This window comes from Salvelinus namaycush, chromosome 30, assembly GCF_016432855.1.
Source record: "Salvelinus namaycush isolate Seneca chromosome 30, SaNama_1.0, whole genome shotgun sequence".
NCBI classification, from domain to species: Eukaryota; Metazoa; Chordata; class Actinopteri; order Salmoniformes; family Salmonidae; genus Salvelinus; species Salvelinus namaycush.
Window position 1 is genome coordinate 20,008,034 of NC_052336.1, and position 22,750 is coordinate 20,030,783.

Consider the following 22,750-nt stretch of genomic DNA (forward strand, 5'->3'; position numbering starts at 1 on the left):
CACCAGTACAGTAGCCTATCAGGGAACAGGATGAAGAGGACGAGCAATGGAAATTAGATATGGTTATGGATATGGCGAGAGAGAGAGGCAAGGGGACATTGTTGATGAGGGGCGCTGGATGAGGCTCTCTGATGGTGGTGGGATGAACAGACAGGACAGGGACAACAAAACCCACCATGGTGGTGCTGGTCACAGGCAGTGTGCCCAGGGGAGTGCTGGGCTGGCTGGGGGGGCAGAGCGGGGGGTGACTCCACCCCCTCCAGCAGGGCCAGGGGAGGACTGTGGTTGAGCTGGCCGACAGGCGGGGGCCACGGCAGATCCTTGATCACTTTAATCTCTACTGCAGGCAGCCCAGGTCACCAGGACGGGAGCAAGAGGGAAGGAGTGGAAGAGAGAGAGGTAGAGGCAGAGAGATAGAGAAGAGAGAAAACGCGAGAGAGAGGCAGAGAAAGATAAAGAGAGACAGATGAGGGGAAAAGAGGAAAACAGAAGAGGGCAGAGTAAGAGAAATGCAGGACAGTAGCATCCCATGCAGGTACAGGTCAGGTTAGTATAGCACAGCAAAGTCAATGGAACAGCAGGGAAAACCAGGAGACAGCAGGACTGAAAAGGAAGGAATATTACTTTACCTGAGAGAGACAGACTTCTCCACTTTGCCTCTACGTGTTTCTTTGACGTTTACAAGGAGTCAACCAGGGGAATTTTCAACTGCAGGTCAGAGTCATTAATTACGCTCTGGGTTTCGCAGGGAAAGTGGCTGAAGAGAGCTACTAATGAGGGTTTTAAAACAGAATCAAAGACCTGAGTGGACCTGAGCATGACTTGGCTAGTGTGAAAAGCCTCACGGACAACACAAGCTCTGGTATAGCTCATAACGGAGTTACAAAATCTGAAACTGCCTCCACAATAAGATAAAGGGCAATATACAAGATTCTCTCCTTGAGCCAGACACAGTGGAATGCATTGTAATGGTGGGGGGCACCCGGCAGACCTAGCCCGTCAGTAATGTATCGTTCATGTCCAGATGGGAGTATTAGCAGAGTAAATCGAGTGCTGGTGCGCCGGCCCATCTTTCACTAGGAATTGTCCACTTGTTTAATAGCACAGGAGGTTCCCTATCCACCAGGGAGCTGCTGGGCTGTTTGCTGCAGTGGCTAATAAAGAAACATGGTGCACCGGAAAACAGGACTGGCTTTGCAGGAGGGAGATCTACAGCCATGAATGACATGTTGCCTGTCAAGTCTCATCGTTCTCTGGATAAACGAATAGAGTCCTGATGTTATGTTTCATCATTGAATTGCCCTCATAAAATAGTAGTAGCAGTAAGATGCATTGTTGAAAGTAGAAAAGAACACACCACAGAATGGCTAGCTCAAATACATTCCGGTCTAACCATTGTCTGAAAAACAATGACATTCTACCCCTATTCCAAGGAATTCTTTACTATCCTCATGCCAAGTAAGCCATTCATTTAGAATCACCCACCTCAGGCGATGGAGTGACTGCTACTTCCACTACTGATGAAAAAAGAAAAGCTGGGAGTTTGTTGACTGTCGCCTGGATGTCGCCAGGTTTTATAGGCTGCGAAACTAGCTTTTCTTCTGTGAGTTGAACAGACACATTATGGGCTTGTCCATGTTCTGGCCTGCAGGAAATAGCTGGGGTGCAGAACACGCTAATGAGGAGGGGGGAATCAGCTCAGCAGATGAAGAGGGAAAACAGAGAATATTTAGTTGGACAAGCAATTAAAGACCTCAGCCTTAGTGCCGTGATAGCAGGCTGAGAGTAATGTGGCTGCAGGACTATTGATATGATAAGGGCTCATATGAGGATGGAGTCCTCGCTATGAATGGCGTTCTCGGAATGAAGTGTCCTCACTTTAATGGTGTCCTCACGAAGGATGGTGTCCTTTCCTCATTATGACAGCCAATAGCGGAGAGAGTTATCCCTGGTTCTCAGACAAAGGCAAATGAGACAGAGGTATAGGGTTTGGACAGAGGTCAGAGCTCTAGCAGCTAATATAATAACTTCCTGCCTTGGGATGCCTCACCACTGAGCGATTAAAAGTCTAATTCTCATTTCATATTCCAGGTTAGCATGTAATTGTTTTGGGAGTAGCAGGCGTTGCAGTGTTACACAGCCTTGCTCTGAGGATGAAAAGCCAATTCTTACAGGTCGGTCTCAGCTCAGCTCTGCTCAGATGCACAGTGCAATAACGAGGTGAACGGTCACACAGCCACTTCTAAAAGAAAGGTAAACTGATTCAAGTGGCAGAAGTACAGTGGCAGTCTTCAAACCTCCGGGTGTCTGATTTTTCCCCTATAACCTGTTTCAATTTGCTGTCAGCCCAAGGGCCTTTTCTGAATACATTTTGGCTTGGATGTTATGTTGCGGCACAGATGAGTGCATCTTAAGGCCTCGACGCGCTGCTCTGAGACACAGTGTGAAGTGACCTGCCTGGGACTGGGGAGCAATGGGGGCCAATTCTTCATCCTAATTTTTCAGGCTGAGGTGATAAGAGCGGCTGAAACACAGAGGAGACATTTTTTAGTTTGATCTCTGGAGCCTCTGTCCCCAGCCTATCCAAGTCACACATACTGTGCAGTACTGTGTGCCAGATAGAACGGTCTGTGTGTGTGTATGACTGGGCTAGCACATACAGGCGTCAGGTCCTTTAGTTGGCACTGCCTCACCAGTGACATGTCCCAACAGTGATCCATGTGTTTTGCTTTGGGAAGAGGTGAATCATGGGTAGAAGGTTGTTCTCTTACTCAGTATGACATCCCGTGGGACTCAGTGACAGTGGAGGTGCCTTGAGCATTAGGAGGAAGACACAGAGCCCAGCTCACCCCATTCTACCAAACCCCCTGGGGTTTACTCTGCCCTACACGGTCTCTCAGAGTCTCGTCAGAGTCTCTCTCTACAACTATCCAGTCCATTCTACCAAACCCCCTGGGGTTTACTCTGCCCTACACGGTCTCTCAGAGTCTCGTCAGAGTCTCTCTCTACAACTATACAGTCCATTCTACCAAACCCCCCTGGGGTTTACTCTGCCCTACACGGTCTCGCAGAGTCTCGTCAGAGTCTCTCTCTACAACTATACAGTCCATTCTGCCAAACCCCCTGGGGTTTACTCTGCCCTACACGGTCTCTCAGAGTCTCGTCAGAGTCTCTCTCTACAACTATCCAGTCCATTCTACCAAACCCCCTGGGGTTTACTCTGCCCTACACGGTCTCTCAGAGTCTCTCTCTACAACTATCCAGTCCATTCTACCAAACCCCCTGGGGTTTACTCTGCCCTACACGGTCTCTCAGAGTCTCTCTCTACAACTATCCAGTCCATTCTACCAAACCCCCCTGGGGTTTACTCTGCCCTACACGGTCTCTCAGAGTCTCGTCAGAGTCTCTCTCTACAACTATACAGTCCATTCTGCCAAACCCCCTGGGGTTTACATTTTACATTTACATTTAAGTCATTTAGCAGACGCTCGTATCCAGAGCGACTTACAAGTACATACATTCATACTTTTTTTGTACTGGTCCCCCATGGGAATCGAACCCACAACCCTGGCGTTGCAAGCGCCATGCTCTACCAACTGAGCCACACGGGACCACAACCCCCTGGGGTTTACTCTGCCCTACACGGTCTCTCAGAGTCTCGTCAGAGTCTCTCTCTACAACTATACAGTCCATTCTGCCAAACCCCCTGGGGTTTACTCTGCTCTACACGGTCTCTCAGAGTCTCTCTCTACAACTATCCAGTCCATTCTACCAAACCCCCTGGGGTTTACTCTGCCCTACACGGTCTCTCAGAGTCTCTCTCTACAACTATCCAGTCCATTCTACCAACGTTCAGGACCTTATCTCTCAGTCAGGATGAATGTTGATGTCTCCAGGGCATATTGGATGGAAGTACTCACTGTAGTGTTTTTGCTGACTTTAATGTAGTATTCACTTTATTTAACTCTAAATACTACAGTATACAGTTCACTATAGTATAAATACTGTAGTAAAATAACTGTGGTATATACTAAAGCAATTAATGTAGTGTTTTTGCATATTGTTGTAAACTGTAGTATTTACTGTGGTGTTTTTGTTTTATTATCTTTGACTTAGAAGTGGAAGCTTTCTGCTTGAGGGAACCTACTGAGCAAATGTTCCATAACCTGTAGGTAGGTAGTACTGAGGTCTGAATGAATAGTTCAAGCGTCTGCTCTTTTCTGTAACCTGTAGGGAACACAATATACGGTCTATACTTGGCATGTACGTTTCTCACTTATTAGAGGCACAAATTGGGATATGGGGAGGGGAATGAGCAAGGTACATGCAAATTAAACACTGTAGTATGTAGTAAGTATCCTTGCGGGATGGCTCATAGGAGCAGGAGCGTGAGGCAACTTGATGTACAAGTACACCCCCTGGACGGGACACTAGTCTATATCGCAGGGCCTTACCCCCAATCTATCTCCTTAATGCTGAGTGTCAAGCAGAGACGCATCGGGTCCCATTTTTAAAGTCTTTGGTATCACTCGGCCAGGGATCAAAATCCCAACCTTCCAATCTCAGGGCAGACACTAACCACAAGGCCACTGAATTGCAGTATATACTATAGTTTAAAAAAACGGTAGTGTTTTGCAGACTGTAGTGTTTTTGTGAACATTACTATAGTATTGGCTACAGTGTTTTTTTTGCAGAGAATGCTATAGTACTACAGTTTACTACAACATTCTATGTTAAGTACCACAGATGATTGAGGGATACTACAGTATACTACAGTTTGTTATAGAATGCTATAGTAAGTACTGTAGTATCTTATAGCCTAGTAAACTAGTATTTTTTCATGTGGGTGTGCACAGGTGTTAAATTGTGCCGGGTCCTGCCGGGCCCGAGACCAGGCACTATGATCCAAATGAGAGCTGAGAACCGGTACCTTTCGCTAGCCTATTTGAATTATCAAACGAAAAACTGTTGTCTACGTTTAATTTTCCACAGCCAACAACACGAGTAGGCTAAGCAACAGCAAACTCAGACAACCCCATAGTAGAATAGTTTACCTATTCAATTGTTCAGCCTGTCGCATTCAATGCGAGAAAATAATATTCCTCTCAAGGCGCATTCAAATTGCGAGTATATGCCCAGTCACTGTAGCCTACAACGTTCTAAATGAAGTCGCGGGGAAAAAACACTTATTTGAAAGCAGTCGATGGCCACTGTTAAAAGAGGAGGATCGCTGAGCTTTCTAGTGTTACTACTCTTTATTTCTCAAATCCAATAAATGAATGAAATACACACATTTTGAACCAGAGTTTTGAGCAGATAGATGGTTTATGCGCGTTAGCGGGCACCTATGGCATTGAATGCATAGAGAAGGGTGGGGCTAAATGTAACACGGGTCATGTGTAATAGGTAGGCCTACACTATATTCATAGTACGTCAACCTTGTTTGGCTGAGTGACAGTAGAATGTTTTTTTGGGTGGACATTCAAGTCATAATGTTGCTATAACTAGCAACAAGATAGCCTAATGTTTAGACTTTAGAGTTTGATCTAGCTAATGATTAGCCGAATGGGGTAAATGAGCAACCCCCAGCCTATTTATTTATAGCCGGTGGGCTGCATCAGGTGATCATTATTTCTAAATAACATACCTGCCTGTTCATATGGACTAATAAAGTTATATTGGGCTCATTTCTGGAGGGGAAATGATAGTCAGCATCATTTTATTTTCATTCATTTTGGAGTAGGATGTCCTTTTATGTCTCACAGTCATTTCCCCCCAAATATTGATCCATCCGCGACCTGTAATATGTGCTTTTGTCAGTATATATTGAGGCTAGTATATTATACTCAACAAAAATAAACAACATGCAACAATTTCAATTTTTTTGCTGAGTTACGGTTCATTTAGGGAAATCAGTCAATTGAAATAAATTCATTAGGCCACACAATTGGTCCAGCGCCGTCCGGGCTTGGCCGGGGTAGGCAGTCATTGGAAATAATATTTTTTTCCTAAACTGACTTGTCTAGTTAAATGAAACATAAATAAAATGAAACATAAATAAAATAAAAAGTATATATTATATCCCCCCCACCCTCTGAACTAGGGACCCTTCACCACCCAAATACCAATTTAACCACGGGGTATGCCATACACACAGGTCATCATGACTACTGCATGAACAGGACTTGTCGACAGAAGGATATCTCGACATGACTGGTGTTTAAGAAGTATTTCACCAATACCTCATCCGTCTATTACATAAGCTTTGCCCATGCCGGTACACAAAACATTCTGTTGACACAGAGAAAGAGAGAGAGCTTTTTAGGAGGGAAGTTATCTTGTTGGGCCCAATCCCATTCTAAATCCACAAAGCTTCAAACATCCAATTGACTGAACATTGGCCAGAGCCAGGACTTGTTGGATTCTCAGAATATAACGGTGATGACAGGAACAGGAAGACACAATGACATAGCTTCCTGTGACATCCTGCCCTGACAGCTCTGTGGAGTGTGGATTTCCGGCAATTCTGGTACTGTGTCAAGTGGAGTGTTCGGTCTTGTGCCAGTTTTGACTGGTGATAAAGAGAGTGAGAGAGAGAGAGCCCGAGAAATACATTCCATAAAAGCTCTAGACTATTATTATTAATATATATTTTTTTTTAACATCTCTACAAGAGGTATTTGTTTACCTTGTCCTTTTAATTAGGCAGCACTACTTCATCATCAGCCACATAAATCACTGGCCCACTTGTGCCATTTCATTTAGTTCTGCTTAATTAGCCCTGCTAAATGCTTGCATATTCAAAATAAGTTGGTAGATTACAATATTTATGGCGTTTATTAGGAGTTGGAGGATAGCTCAGAAGAACAAAAATTGCTTTTGCAGATGCTCTCATATCACCATCACCAGAAGCTAGTAGTTCATGGCTCATTGTGGAAGAAACCAACAAATATACGCTGTATCCATCAAATCAGCATCTCTGTATACCTCTCTCCCAACACTTGTCTGTTGTGAAGAAGAGAATCTGTTCCTATTAAATATGAAAGTGGAGGTACGCGAGCGAGTGATGGAGGGGAGATGACAGCGTGCCTGTTCTGCTTAGACTCAGCTGGACATCCAGCGGGGCTCCCAGGGGAGAGCAGAGCTACGGTCAGGTTGGAAGAGCGCCCGCTCTGTGCAGGAGGAGAGGAGGTGGGGGTTAGGGGTGGGTGGCCAATGTGTGTGTGAGTGAAAGATAACAGGCAGCGGGCTGCGCGTTCAAAGGCAGCGAAGCCATTTGAGGCTCATGAAAGAGGCCTGTCAGGGAAGTTATCAGCCGTGGAGCAGCGGAGGGGAAGCCAGACCGGGGGGGGGTGAAGCACTGTGGGGTGACAAGCCATCATAGGGGACAAATCTTTCACAGAGAGAGAGACAGAACCATGGGGCCAGGGCATGGACCAGGCTCACCAACCACTCCGTTAACTCCTCTTTAAACAAACTGCAGCAATACTACTGGAACGAAACTGATTCAATGATTTACTTAAGAATAGAAGAGCTTTCTCTGGGTCATTAAGTCCTTGAAGAGTCATTAAAAACCCATAAAGCGGTGTGTGTTGCTCCTCAGAACCTGACTTAGGGCTCTGACAGCATCTCCTGTTATCTCGCCTGCAGTAAGTGCAGTGGGTTAGGCTGGCTAGCAGCCAACCTCATGGTGTTTAACAGGCAGCAACTGGGCCTACGGATTAAGTAACACTGGCTCTCTAGCCAGACACAATGAGGCACTACTCAGATTTCCAATGGCTGCCTGTTCAATGTCTGGGTGTATTAGTGTGTGTGGTGTGGATATTGAACATGGACACACACACACACACACACACCCACCCGCGCACACACACACACTCAACGCACAAAATACACCACCACACATACCAACCCCTATCACACAGAGGCTCTCTTCATATGGTCAAATTTTAATGGATCTTCCTCACTCCTCAGGTCTCATCCATCACAAAGTCCATGCCTGAGTGGGAAGGGGGGGGCAGCGAGGATGAGTGATTAACCGAACGGCATGTACACAACGTCCCAACAAGGGAGGGAATTTACATTCCATTGCATATCTGCCAAGAGATAACCCAACAGAGAATAATAAGCGAGGACCTGTAAAACCAACAACATGTACTGTATGTGTATATGCACTAGGCAGGGAGGCAGGGAGGCAGGCAGCCCCACACGGCAGGGACAGCTAAGGAGAGGAGGTGGTTTACATGCAGGCGGTATTACAGTTCTGTCCCTTATACAGCTCTAATGAAGACAAACAGCGCTTTATTCAAATGGCATTACAGCGTTCAGCTAGGGAGAGATAAGGGTAGCTACATTATGGTGCTTGTTTAATACCTCTTATACACCCACTCTGCACTATTTATGGGGGTGCATTTTTCTTCATTAACCGTTACTATTTTGCGTGCCGACACTTTAATTCCGCAAACAAACGTCTAAATATAAACAGAATCTATGTGGCATCTTCAAGCGGCTGAAAACCACAGAGGAAATCTGAAGAGTGAACAATATCATTATTCATCTATTGAAATGGGGGTTTAAAATGCAAACAATTTAACTTCACCAACAGAATATGAAACACATCATATACACAATATCTGAAGCTAGGTGGAAAGTACCTTCCTAACACACCCAATGGTGACAGACAAGTCATTAAGGTGACAGCCAGAAGAAAGGGACTGTCCATCATCCTGACCCTTGGCCTGGGTCGATGATCTGTCCTGAGTGATCTGAGACTTCTGGCTGAGGTACCGGCTCATTCAAACCCCCCATCTCTATCTGCAGTCGCCAGGGTCGCACAACGATGACACACTTCTTACAGTGCTCTGACAATGATGATCTAATCTTCAAACAGCCAGGATATAGAAGATAACGCGGAAGACCTAGGTCTACCAGAGCTGTCACCTTTAAGACCTAGGTCTACCAGAGCTGTCACCTTTAAGACCTAGGTCTACCAGAGCTGTCACCTTTAATACCTAGGTCTACCAGAGCTGTCACCTTTAAGACCTAGGTCTACCAGAGCTGTCACCTTTAAGACCTAGGTCTATAGACAGTGTTAGAGCTGAGGCCCTTTTTATATGAAGTTCTTGAAATGTCTGAGCTTTTTGATGATGAAGATGTCTAGAACAGAGCCAGTTCACAGCCAGGTCTTCACACAAGCTGAGAGAAAGGGAGCGGGTTCTTCTTTCAGAAAGCATTGTTTTATGACAGATCGTGAGAGAAGTCTCTCTCCACCAAACACTGGGATGTCATTATGGGCTGAATGGAACAGAAAAAGGTTGAAGACAGGCAATAAATCAAAGCACTTCTCCAACCCCAGTCTTCCTCTTTGAAGGATAACTTCAGCGCTCTAACCTCTGTTCTCCCACAGCAGACATCACTTTGACATCCCGAGCAAATGAAATGAATCACCATCAAATGAAATAATGTGAGAGGAGTGTTTGTAAATAGCATCCTAAACAAACTCGTCTTAGTGCTGGATGAAAGACAAAATAATGAGGGGAAAATAAATGAATGAAAGAAACCAACATCCGTTTTTCCTGACAGCTGAAAGACACCAGCAGTATGAAACAGAGAAACGTAGAAAAAGTAAATATGGACAGATAGAAACAGAGGGACAGAGACCAGCCCGGGTGTTGTGTGTTAGTGGTACCTGTGAGTGATTTAGAGGTGTTGTCCTTCCTTGACTCTGGTTCTGATCCACTGCCACTTACAGAGCCCTTGTAGCTAATGCAGTCAGAACAGAGCAGAGCTGTTCAAAGAATACACAAAAGGAGGAAGAGGTAAAGAAAAAAACCTTTAAAGGATTTTTTTTATATTTGGTATAGTATAGTTTCAAATCGAGGAAAGGTGTTGGTTTTTCCTCTGCTCTTTTTGTTTGTTTGTGTTTGTCTTCCAAAACCAGAGTTTGTCCTGGAACGGCCCTGTTCAGTTATGGCTGTGTTTGCTATGCTGGAGCTCTCTAAACCACAGTTGACATTCAGTAACATTGAGACAGACAGACAGACAGATGCAGACATACAGTTGAAGTCGTAAGTTGACATAAACCTTAGCCAAATACATTTAAACTTAGTTTTTCACAATTCCTGACATTTAATGTAAAAAAATTCAAAATTCCCTGTTTTAGGTCAGTTAGGATCACCACTTTATTTGAAGAATGTGAAATGTCAGAATAATAGTAGAGAATGATTTATTTCAGCTTTTATTTCTTTCATCACATTCCCAGGTGGTCAGAAGTTTACATACACTAAATTAGTATTTGGTAGCATTGCCTTTAAATTGTTTGACATGGGTCAAACGTTTTGAGTAGCCTTCCACAAGCTTCCCACAATAAGTTTGTTGAATTTTGGCCCATTCCTCCTGACAGAGCTGGTGTAACTGAGTCAGGTTTGTAGGCCTCCTTGCTCACACGTTTTTTTAGTTCTGCCCACAAATTTTCTATAGGATTGTGGTCAGGGCTTTCTGATGGCCACTCCAATACCTTGACTTTGTTTTCCTTAAGCCATTTTGCCACAACTTTGGAAGTATGCTTGGGGTCATTGTTCATTTGGAAGACCCATTTGCAACCAAGCTTTAACTTCTTGACTGATATATTAAGATGTTGCTTCAATATATTGGGGCGGCAGATAGCCTAGTGGTTAGAGCATTGGACTAGTAACCGGAAGGTTGCAAGATCGAATCCCCGAGCTGACAAGGTCGTTCTGCCCCTGAACAAGGCACCCACTGTTCCAAGGCCGTCATTCAAAATAAGAATTTGTTCTAAACTGACTTGCTAGTTAAATAAAGGTCAAATGTAAAATAAATAAATAAAATAAATATCCACATAACTTTCCTACCTTATAATGCCATCTATTTTGTGAAGAGCACCAGTCCCTCCTGCAGCAAAGCACCCCCACAACATGATGCTGCCACCCCTTCACAGTTGGGATGGTGTTCTTCGGTTTGCAAGCCTCCCCATTTTTCCTCCAAACATAATGATGGCCATTATGGCCAAACAGTTCTATTTTCATTTCATCAGACCAGAGGACATTTCTTCAAAAAGTACGATCTTTGTCCCCATGTGCAGTTGCAAACCGTAGTCTGGCTTTTTTATGGCGGTTTTGGAGCGGTGGTTTCTTCCTTGCTGAGCGGTCTTTCAGGTTATGTCAATATAGGACTCGTTTTACTGTGGATATAGATACTTTTGTACCTGTTTCCTCCAGCATCTTCACAAGGTCCTTTGCTGTTGTTCTGGGATTGATTTGCACTTTTCACACCAAAGTACGTTCATCTCTAGGAGACAGAACGCATCTCCTTCCTGAGCGGTATGATGGCTGCGTGGTCCCATGGTGTTTATACTTGAGTACTATTGTTTGTACAGATGAACATGGTACCTTCAGGCGTTTGAAAATTGCTCCCAAGGATGAACCAGACTTGTTGAGGTCTACAATGTTTTTTATGAGGTCTTGGCTGATTTCTTTTGATTTTCCCATGATGTCAAGCAAAGAGTCACTAAGTTTGAAGGTAGGCCTTGAAATACATCCACAGGTACACGTCCAATTGACTCAAATGATGTCAATTAGCCTATCAGAAGCTTCGGAAGCCATTACATAATTTTCTGTGATTTTCCAAGCTGTTTAAGGGCACAGTCAACTTAGTGTATGTAAACTTCTGACCCACTGGAATTGTGATACAGTGAATTATAAGTGAAATAATCTGTCTGTAAACAATTGTTGGAAAAACTACTTGTGTCATGCACAAAGTAGATGTCCTAACTGACTTGCCAAAACGATTGTTCGTTAACAAGAAAATTGTGGAGTGGTGTATGTAAACTTCTGACTTGAACTGTACATGCACACATACACTACATGACCAAAGGTATGTGGACACCAGCTCGTCGAACATCACATTCCAAAATCATGGGCATTAATATGGAGTTGGTCCCCCCTTTGCTGCTGTAACAGCCTCAACTCTTCTGGGAAGGCTATCCACTAGATGTTGGAACATTGCTGCGGGGACTTGCTTCCATTCAGCCACAAGAGCATTCGTGAGGTCGGGTACTGATGTTGGGCGGTTAGGCCTGGCTCACAGTCGGCATTCCAATTCATCCCAAAGGTGTTCGATGGGATTGAGGTCAGGGCTCTGTGCAGGCCAGTCAAGTTCTTCCACACCGATCTCGACAAACCACTTCTGTATGGACCTTGCTTTGTGTGCGGGAGCATTGCCATGCTGAATCAGGAAAGTGCCTTCCCCAAAACCACAGAATTGTCTAGAATGTCATTATATGCTGTAGCGTTAAGATTGCTCTTCACTGGAACCTTACCGTTGGCAAAATGCATTCGGGCAGGAAGCCTTATCATAGCATCCACCAAACGCAGATTCCTCCGTCGGACTGCCAGATGGTGAAGCGTGATTCATCACTCCAGAGAGCGCATTTCCACTGCGCCGACGCTTGGCACTGCACATGGTGATCTTAGGTGATCTTCAAGAAGGCCATTATATTGCCAATGTTTGGCTATGGAGATTGCATAGCTGTGTGCTCAATTTTATACACCTGTCAGCAATGGGTGTGGATGAAATAGCCAAATCCACTGATTTGAAGGAGTGTCCACATACCTTTGTATACAGTGGGGCAAAAAAGTATTTAGTCAGCCACCAATTGTGCAAGTTTTCCCACTTAAAAAGATGAGAGAGGCCTGTAATTTTCATCATAGGTACACTTCAACTATGACAGACGAAATGAGAAGAAAAAAAATCTAGAAAATCACATTGTAGGATTTTTTATGAATTTATTTGCAAATTATGGTGGAAAATAAGTATTTGGTCACCTACAAACAAGCAAGATTTCTGGCTCTCACAGACCTGTAACTTCTTTAAGAGGCTCCTCTGTCCTCCACTCGTTACCTGTATTAACGGCACCTGTTTGAACTTGTTATCAGTATAAAAGACACCTGTCCACAACCTCAAACAGTCACACTCCAAACTCCACTATGGCCAAGACCAAAGAGATGTCAAAGGACACCAGAAACCAAATTGTAGACCTGCACCAGGCTGGGAAGACTGAATCTGCAATAGGTAAGCAGCTTGGTTTGAAGAAATCAACTGTGGGAGCAATTATTAGGAAATGGAAGACATACAAGACCACTGATAATCTCCCTCGATCTGGGGCTCCACGCAAGATCTCACCCCGTGGGGTCAAAATGATCACAAGAACGGTAAGCAAAAATCCCAGAACCACACGGGGGGACCGAGTGAATGACCTGCAGAGAGCTGGGACCAAAGTAACAAAGCCTACCATCAGTAACACACTATGCCGCCAGGGACTCAAATCCTGCAGTGCCAGACGTGTCCCCCTGCTTAAGCCGGTACATGTCCAGGCCCGTCTGAAGTTTGCTAGAGAGCATTTGGGTGATCCAGAAGAAGATTGGGAGAATGTCATATGGTCAGATGAAACCAAAATATGACTTTTTGGTAAAAACTCAACTCGTCGTGTTTGGAGGACAAAGAATGCTGAGTTGCATCCAAAGAACACCATACCTACTGTGAAGCATGCGGGTGGAAACATCATGCTTTGGGTCTGTTTTTCTGCAAAGGGACCAGGACGACTGATCCGTGTAAAGGACAGGGGCCATGTATCGTGAGATTTTGAGTGAAAACCTCCCTCCATCAGCAAGGGCATTGAAGATGAAACGTGGCTGGGTCTTTCAGCATGACAATGATCCCAAACACACCGCCCGGGCAACGAAGGAGTGGCTTCGTAAGACGCATTTCAAGGTCCTGGAGTGGCCTAGCCAGTCTCCAGATCTCAACCCCATAGAAAATCTTTGGAGGGAGTTGAAAGTCCGTGTTGCCCAGCAACAGCCCCAAAACATCACTGCTCTAGAGGAGATCTGCATGGAGGAATGGGCCAAAAAAACAGCAACAGTGTGTGAAAACCTTGTGAAGACTTACAGAAAACGTTTGACCTCTGTCATTGCCAACAAAGGGTATATAACAAAGTATTGAGAAACTTTTGTTATTGACCAAATACTTATTTTCCACCATAATTTGCAAATAAATTCATTAAAAATCATACATTGTGATTTTCTGGATTTTTTTTGTCTGTCATAGTTGAAGTGTACCTATGATGAAAATTACAGGCCTCTCTCATATTTTTAAGTGGGAGAACTTGCACAATTGGTGGCTGACTAAATACTTTTTTGCCCCACTGTATGTAGTGTATACTATATATGAATGCATGAGAACACACAAACACAGTCATGCTCCCTTAACTACCATACACCATAGGTCTCTCCCACAGGTTGACGTTTATTGTTATGAATCTTCCCCTGGAACTGACTGATTTCCGCTAGATGGGACAGCTGCAAAGTCAAAATTGGATATATCGTAAAAATGTCTGAAAACTAAAATTTGCTTTTTGGTCTTAATCAAAATGTCCAGTTGGCAGTGTGGTTAAGGTTAGGGTTATGTTTAAAATCAGATGGTATGACTTTGGTCACTAGCTGGTACAGCCACACTCTGCAGAGCTGCCTCCAGGGCAAGATTCATGACAATAAATGCCCAAGGCTAGACAGACAACCAGAAAAAGGCCCCACTCAGCAGACCAGACACCTGCAAATTAACTTACTGTTATGCTTCACGAGAGGGAAGGAAATGAAAATGAATAATGCCTTTCTGAAGATTATAAGATACCGGAAACCACGAAAGAAGCAGTAATCACATTGGTTAGTGCTGGAAAAGGGTACCAGGGCAATTAGTGGGATGGAGAGGGACAGCAGAACAGACAGAGTGACAGTAATGTAGGGGATGTAGAGCAGGAGGAGAGGAGTGTTACATACGTGCTCTCGTACCTGCGAAAGCCTTGGAGATGCGCTCTTTCTTCCACTCCCAGGGCTGGTCGTACTCCTCCGGGGGCCTCTCGTCATCCTGCGGCAGCCGACTCTCTCTGGGGCAGCGGGGACGCTCGCCGTCCGAGTCCCCTCCGTTCTCCGCTGGCTCGTAGGGCGTGTCGTACAGGGGCAGAGACCTCAGTGACCCCTCCTTAGGCCCCCTGCCACCGCGGATCTCTGGCAAAGGAGAAGAGGGAGAGGAGGGGTAAGATATAACAGACTGTCAATGTGGGTAAAACGATACGAAGGGACTGTATGTGAATATTTATGTGAACAATCCAAACAACATAGAAAGAAGACCAGCTATTATCAGCAGGTTCACTTCCAAAATATAATTTTCTCTACAAACAACACTAAGACAGCCATGATCCAACGTAGGCTAAAGGCAGTGAGATCCAGCTGTCTCTTTACGTACAATTGAAGTCGGAAGTTTACATACACTTAGGTTGGAGTCATTAAAACTCATTTTTCAACCACTCAACAGATTTCTTGTTAACAAACTATAGTTTCGGCAAGTTGGTTAGGACATCTACTTTGTGCATGACACAAGTAATTTGTCCAACAATTGTTTACAGACAGATTATTTCACTTATAATTCACTGTATCACAATTCCAGTGGGTCAGAAGTTTACATACACTAAGTTGACTGCGCCTTTAAACAGCTTGGAAAATTCCAGAAAATTATGTCATGGCTTTCGAAGCTTCTGATAGGCTAATTGACATCATTTGAGTCAATTCGAGGTGTACCTGTGGATGTATTTCAAGGCCTACCTTCAAAGTCAGTGCTTCTTTGCTTGACATCATGGGAAAATCAAAAGAAATCAGCCAAGACTTCATAAAAAACATTGTAGACCTCCACAATTCTGGTTCATCCTTGGGAGCAATTTCCAAACGCCTGAAGGTATCACGTTCATCTGTACAAACAATAGAACGCAAGTATAAAAACCATGGGACCACGTAGCCATCATACCGCTCAGGAAGGAGATGCGTTCTGTCTCCTAGAGATGAACGTACTTTGGTGCAAAAAGTGCGAATCAATCCCAGAACAACAGCAAAGGACCTTGTGAAGATGCTGGAGGAAACAGGGACAAAAGTATCTCTATCCACAGTAAAACGAGTCCTATATTGACATAACCTGAAAGACCGCTCAGCAAGGAAGAAGCCACTGCTCCAAAACCGGCATAAAAAAAGCCAGACTACGGTTTGCAACTGCACATGGGGACAAAGATCGTACTTTTTGGAGAAATGTCCTCTGGTCTGATGAAACAAAAACTGTTTGGACATAATGACCATCGTTATGTTTGGAAGAAAAAGGGGGAGGCTTGCAAACCAAAGAAAACCATCCCAACCGTGAAGAACGGGGGTGGCAGCATCATGTTTTGGGGATGCTTTGCTGCAGGAGGGACTGGTGCTCTTCACAAAATAGATGGCATCATGAGGCAGGAAAATTATGTGGATATATTGAAGCAACATCAGTCAGGAAGTTAAAGCTTGGTCGCAAATGGGTCTTCCAAATGGACAATGATCCCAAGCATACTTCCAAAGTTGTGGCAAAATGGCTTAAGGACCGCAAAGTCAAGGTATTGGAGTGGCCATCAGAAAGCCCTGACCTCAATCCTATAGAACATTTATGGGCAGAACTGAAAAAGCGTGTGCGAGCAAGGAAGCCTACAAACCTGACACAGTTAAACCAGCTCTGTCAGGAGGAATGGGCCAAAATTCACCCAATTTATTGTGGGAAGCTTGTGGAAGGCTACCCGAAACATGTGACCCAAGTTAAACAATTTAAAGGCAATGCTACCAAATACTAATTGAGTGTATGTTAACTTCTGACCACCTGGGAATGAAATAGAATCTGAAATAAATCATTCTCTATTATTCTGACATTTCACATTCTTAAAATAAAGTGGTGATCCTAACTGACCTAAGACAGGGATTTTTTACTAGGATTAAATGTCAGGAATTGTGCAAAACTGAGTTTAAATGTATTTGGCTAAGGTGTATGTAAACTTCCGACTTCAACTGTACCTAACCCCTGAGACTCAGGAGAGAGAGAGGAACCAAACATGGGACACCAACAGGCATGTTAATTATTGCTGTGTGGATCCTAATCAAACTCTATACCTGCTAATAGTGATTAGCGTAGCCAAGCAGCACACACACACACGTTATCAGGAAACACAGCTACAGATACCTGTGTGTGATGGAGTCAGGTCTATAGGCTTCTGTGATTAACAGTCTGTGTATGTTGATCCCCCTCTGGCTTCATAATGTTAAAGCTCCAGTCTCAGACTATGACCCATAGTGACTAGCAGTAGCTCCAGGTTTAGAGCTATAGGAGGGTTAGCAGGGCATCCTGGGTGCATGTTGGGAGCTGGGTGTAATGAAAGCCTGCTCTAGCTGATGATGAGCTGACGAGGAGAGAAAGAGAGAGGAGAGGAGCCTGGGGGGCCTGAGCACCTGTGTGTGTGTAAGGCATAGCCTGCCTGCCTGCCTGGCTGGCTGTCTGCATGCAGAACAGCGTCATCATCACTACAGCTAAACAGCCTCGCCTGGGGTCCCACACACCACGGAACAGAACGACAGGAGAATGCCCTTCCCCATCTCCACCTATATCTCCCTCACCCTCTTAGTTCCACTCCATTTCCTCTCTGTATCTCTCCCTCGCTCTCTGAGACATATATGAATGACATAAGGCAGGGTATAAATGCAAATTATATGCAGTGCTGTATAGTGTTCCCACCTATCCAGTGAGTGAAGAGAGCAACCCATCATGAGAGAATTCTCCCTCCTCTCTCTTACCCCCCCCCCCCTCATCCAATCTCCATGTCTTTCCACTAGTATGACGCCGTTAGCAACCAGCTCCCTTCCTCCTGGGCCGTATGAAGCTGTTAGCAGCAAACTCCACCATAGAGTAACGCAATGTGAGGAGAATGAAATATTATGCCACACCACTGCATAATTGCCTTGCAGCCCAGGGGAGCTCTTGCGGAAAAATGAGAGAAGCATGGAGCCTAATGGGGCTACCCGGTGAGGGTTGCCAGAAATCTCCAATGTAATCATGCGCTAGGCAAACTCTCACCCTCTTTGATCTCAGTTAAAAGTCTTGGCATTGTGAGATCCTAGAGCGATGAGTGCCCACCTCCTGCCAGAAGAATCAACAGTGGTAGGGAGGAAAGTGGGAAGGAGAAGTGGCTGCCGGAGGACTGAGGGAGGATGGGGGGGTGTAATGTTTAGGGGTTTGGTGGGGAGTAAATCTTGCTTGAAGGACCCTTTAATTGGGAGCGTGCTGCCTTGGATAAACTGCCAAAGGGGTATTACGACTCCCCACCAGGCCAATGAACAAGGCTTACGACTACTCTGTGTGGGGTTGGGGGGGGGGGGGGGGGGCTGCGGCGGCAACCGGCGGGAGCCTTCTGACACGTTGCCTCAGTGCTTTCCCAGCAGGACTGCATCCCTCCCTCCCACCTCCCTCTCGCCTTCCTTCTTTTCCTCTCCCCCCTCCCTTCATCCCTCCCTCCATCCTTGTTGAGGCATGCTTTGTGAGCTGGGTGGGGTAACATCTGTCTGTGTAGATTACCGTGATTAGCTTGATGGTGGAGCGGAGCTACAAGTTGTTACGCAGCTGGAGCATAGCTTCCTCTGCCCTCTGACATCACTTCCTCTGCTCAGGGTCAGGGGTCACCCACCACACCCCCACTCCCCTTCTCCTCCGCGGATGTGAGAGTTCCTTTCCAGATGGCACCTCCTCCTGACCTCCTGTCGGTTCGAGACCACTCTCACTACTAGGTAGTCCAGAATTGACCGTTGACACCCTACATTCACCCAGTAGTAGACTGACTAAACTAGAGGACAAGCTGCTGTGTAGCAGACTCACTAAGGAGAACAGAGGACACATCTAACTCAGGGAGATTAATAACCATGCACTGCTGACTGCACAGACAACTAAACACTAAGGTCAAAAGGTTGGCTAAATGCCTCAACTCAGGTTCAGAGCTAGTGACAGAGATGGAGCGAGAGAGGGGAGAGAGGGAGGGGGTGAGAATGCAGAATCTTCCTTCCTTTCTCTATCGTCTCTGGTTCGTGAAATAAAGGGATTCATTCTATTGGAAAGAGATCAAGATATTGCTTGCCATAAATCCAGCGAGGCTCCTGTTCAACTTACTGAAGGAGGAGCCCTCTGGGCATATTAGCATGGCTGTACGTGGGGAACGGGTGGGAGCTGGTGGGAGTGGGGACGCTGCTCTGGATTAAATCAAAGCTATTATCTTAAACCAGCCTGGCAGCCAGGAAACCTGACCCATCACCTCCCCCTTCCCTCCACTCTCTCTCCAACCTGAGACCGTGAATACATTAGACAGGAGAGGATCTTAGAAGTTAGCTAGCTACAACAGCATCTCTCTGTCTCTCTCTTGATCAAAGAACCAGGGCATCATGTCATCACATAAAAAAGGAAAGAGCAAACAGCCAATAGTCAGTCTCTGGCTGACTACTGCCTGGACCGCCCACTCCTATAGCTCCAGAGAGGATTTGCTGTTATGAAGCGCTTGGAAGGGCACAATCTATAACAGTCTATCTGGACTTGATTGAGGGGATCTTCTCTGCACTAGTGAGGGATTACATGTGATTGACTTTACACCCCTGGAAAACAATGGAGTGGAAGTACCCAGGCTTCTCTCAGGATTTAGTCTTTCGGCTCCTCCGAAGAATCATTCATAAAGAAGTCTGATAGTACATTGCCTAGATTAGGTTGTATGGTGTACTACACACTAGTTACATAGCACAGTGTATTCATCGCTGTATTTGTCTGATATTCCAGAGCAAGCCGATACTATTCAGTATGCACGGTGATACTAGTATTGTTAGGTCAGCAGACAGTCTTCACTAAGCAAGATTCTGCTGTCCCCCATTGAAGAGCCTAGTCAAGATGATGGTCCCGTGTGGCTCAGTTGGTAGAGCATGGCGCTTGCAACGCCAGGGTTGTGGGTTCAATTCCCACGGGGGGACCAGGGTTCAATTCCCACGGGGGGACCAGGATGAATATGTATGAACTTTCCAATTTGTAAGTCGCTCTGGATAAGAGCGTCTGCTAAATGACTTAAATGTAAATGAAAGTGGTACCAGAGTAACAGACATATTGCATCCAACTCGGGTTGTTTTAAAGCAAGATGTACGGAGCCGGGAGGAAACTGCTTTCTCTTCCCAACAAGCCATTGTTTCAGTCAAGTCTTGGCGTTCAGCTGCTTATGAATGTGAAGGAAGGATATTGAAGACTGGCCACCTGTAACACAGCATGCAGTCGAGCTTGTTTAGTGACAAGGAGACAGCGAGCGAGAGGTTGATGGAAAAAAAGCTCCCGTGCCAAGCCGTGTATCCATCCAACCGTAGCTAGCGGATTTTCTACAGCGTTTCATTTCACTTTTTCATATCGACGTGGCCTAGCTGTGAATGCTGAGCAGTTTTTCATATCGACGTGGCCTAGCTGTGAATGCTGAGCAGTTTTTCATATCGACGTGGCCTAGCTGTGAATGCTGAGCAGTTTTTCATATCGACGTGGCCTAGCTGTGAATGCTGAGCAGTTTTTCATATCGACGTGGCCTAGCTGTGAATGCTGAGCAGTTTTTCATATCGACGTGGCCTAGCTGTGAATGCTGAGCAGTTTTTCATATCGACGTGGCCTAGCTGTGAATGCTGAGCAGTTTTTCATATCGACGTGGCCTAGCTGTGAATGCTGAGCAGTTTTTCATATCGACGTGGCCTAGCTGTGAATGCTGAGCAGTTTTTCATATCGACGTGGCCTAGCTGTGAATGCTGAGCAGTTTTTCATATCGACGTGGCCTAGCTGTGAATGCTGAGCAGTTTTTCATATCGACGTGGCCTAGCTGTGAATGCTGAGCAGTTTTTCATATCGACGTGGCCTAGCTGTGAATGCTGAGCAGTTTTTCATATCGACGTGGCCTAGCTGTGAATGCTGAGCAGTTTTTCATATCGACGTGGCCTAGCTGTGAATGCTGAGCAGTTTTTCATATCGACGTGGCCTAGCTGTGAATGCTGAGCAGTTTTTCATATCGACGTGGCCTAGCTGTGAATGCTGAGCAGTTTTTCATATCGACGTGGCCTAGCTGTGAATGCTGAGCAGTTTTTCATATCGACGTGGCCTAGCTGTGAATGCTGAGCAGTTTTTCATATCGACGTGGCCTAGCTGTGAATGCTGAGCAGTTTTTCATATCGACGTGGCCTAGCTGTGAATGCTGAGCAGTTTTTCATATCGACGTGGCCTAGCTGTGAATGCTGAGCAGTTTTTCATATCGACGTGGCCTAGCTGTGAATGCTGAGCAGTTTTTCATATCGACGTGGCCTAGCTGTGAATGCTGAGCAGTTTTTCATATCGACGTGGCCTAGCTGTGAATGCTGAGCAGTTTTTCATATCGACGTGGCCTAGCTGTGAATGCTGAGCAGTTTTTCATATCGACGTGGCCTAGCTGTGAATGCTGAGCAGTTTTTCATATCGACGTGGCCTAGCTGTGAATGCTGAGCAGTTTTTCATATCGACGTGGCCTAGCTGTGAATGCTGAGCAGTTTTTCATATCGACGTGGCCTAGCTGTGAATGCTGAGCAGAGTAGCAGACTATCAAGTGCTGGCATTGGCACCGAGGGCTTTGAGTTATCTGCGGTCACCCAGAGGTATTGCGTGTCAGGCTGAGAGCTGGCTGACAATTGGAGGTGTATGCTCCCTGACCCATGTCGGCACACTGCAGCGATGCGCCTGGCTTAGTCTGCTGTGAGCAGGGCTGTGAGAGCTACGAGGTCTCACTGCCTTTTGTTCCCCAGACCCCATAGAGAATAGACACATAATGGAGTCAGTCTGGATGGAATGGAACCTGAGACTGGAATGATATGGAGGGAACACGGGCAGGGTGGTACAAGGGTTCAGTTGAAGAGGCAATGCATTATAACGCTTATAGGTTACACCAATTTGACTACAATTTCATATCTCTCATGATGTAGAATTACTGCAAATGATACATTGTCTTCGTCATACCGTGGTATACGGTCTGATATACCGGTCAGCCAAATCAATAGGGCTCGACCACCCAGTTTATAATGTCTACTATCACATTCCAGAGGTGGAGTTGGAGGGGTGGAGGTAATGACAGGAGAAGCAGCTGGACCAGCTCATATCTCCATGAGTCTCTCCACAAGGCTAGTTTTTAATGTGCTCAGCGAAATCAGACATGTCACAAATGAGCACGACTTGAACTTCAATCAACTTGCAACAGCCAACTACATAATATTCCATATCATATTGTGTGAGTTAGTGCATTACCTCTGTAGCCAGCCCCTCTCTGTTTTAAAGGATCTCTATAGGTAGGTGGTCCCCTTCTCTACACTCCACTGCCCTTGGGATACAATAGGAACACTTGCTAGACGTGTAATCAGTACAAAAGAAAGGGAGTGGAATTGGAGTCGAAATGTGTGTGTGTGTGTGTGTGTCTCTGTCAGTCAATGTGTGTGTGTGTCTCTCTGTCAGTCTCTCAGTCAATGTGTGTGTGTGTGTGTGTGTGTGTGTGTGTGTGTGTGTGTGTGTGTGTGTGTGTGTGTGTGTGTCTCCGTCGGTCTCTAAGTCAATGTGTGTGTGTCTCTGTCGGTCTCTTAGTCTGTGTGTGTGTGTGTGTCTGTCGGTCTCTCAGTCAATGTGTGTGTGTGTGTGTGTGTGTGTGTCCGTCGGTCTCTCAGTCATTGTGTGTGTGTGTCTCTGTCGGTCTCTCAGTCAGTGTGTGTGTGTCTCTGTCGGTCTCTCAGTCAATGTGTGTGTGTCTCTGTCGGTCTCTCAGTCAGTGTGTGTG

General features: G+C 45.5%; 1 protein-coding gene across 2 annotated transcripts in view; it reads right to left on the reverse strand.

The window, feature by feature from the left end:
* LOC120024952 (SH2 domain-containing adapter protein F-like) overlaps positions 1 to 22,750 on the reverse strand; it is a 114,597-nt gene that overhangs the window by 19,300 nt on the left and 72,547 nt on the right. The window contains exons 3-4 of one of the 2 annotated variants that reach the window (XM_038969339.1): positions 14,865 to 15,080; positions 9,689 to 9,787 (exon numbers count right to left, since the gene is read on the reverse strand). In XM_038969339.1, the coding sequence (XP_038825267.1) occupies positions 9,689 to 9,787; positions 14,865 to 15,080 (315 nt within the window). The remainder of the gene's footprint in view (positions 1 to 9,688; positions 9,788 to 14,864; positions 15,081 to 22,750) is intronic. The other variant, XM_038969340.1, reaches the window with a different exon arrangement.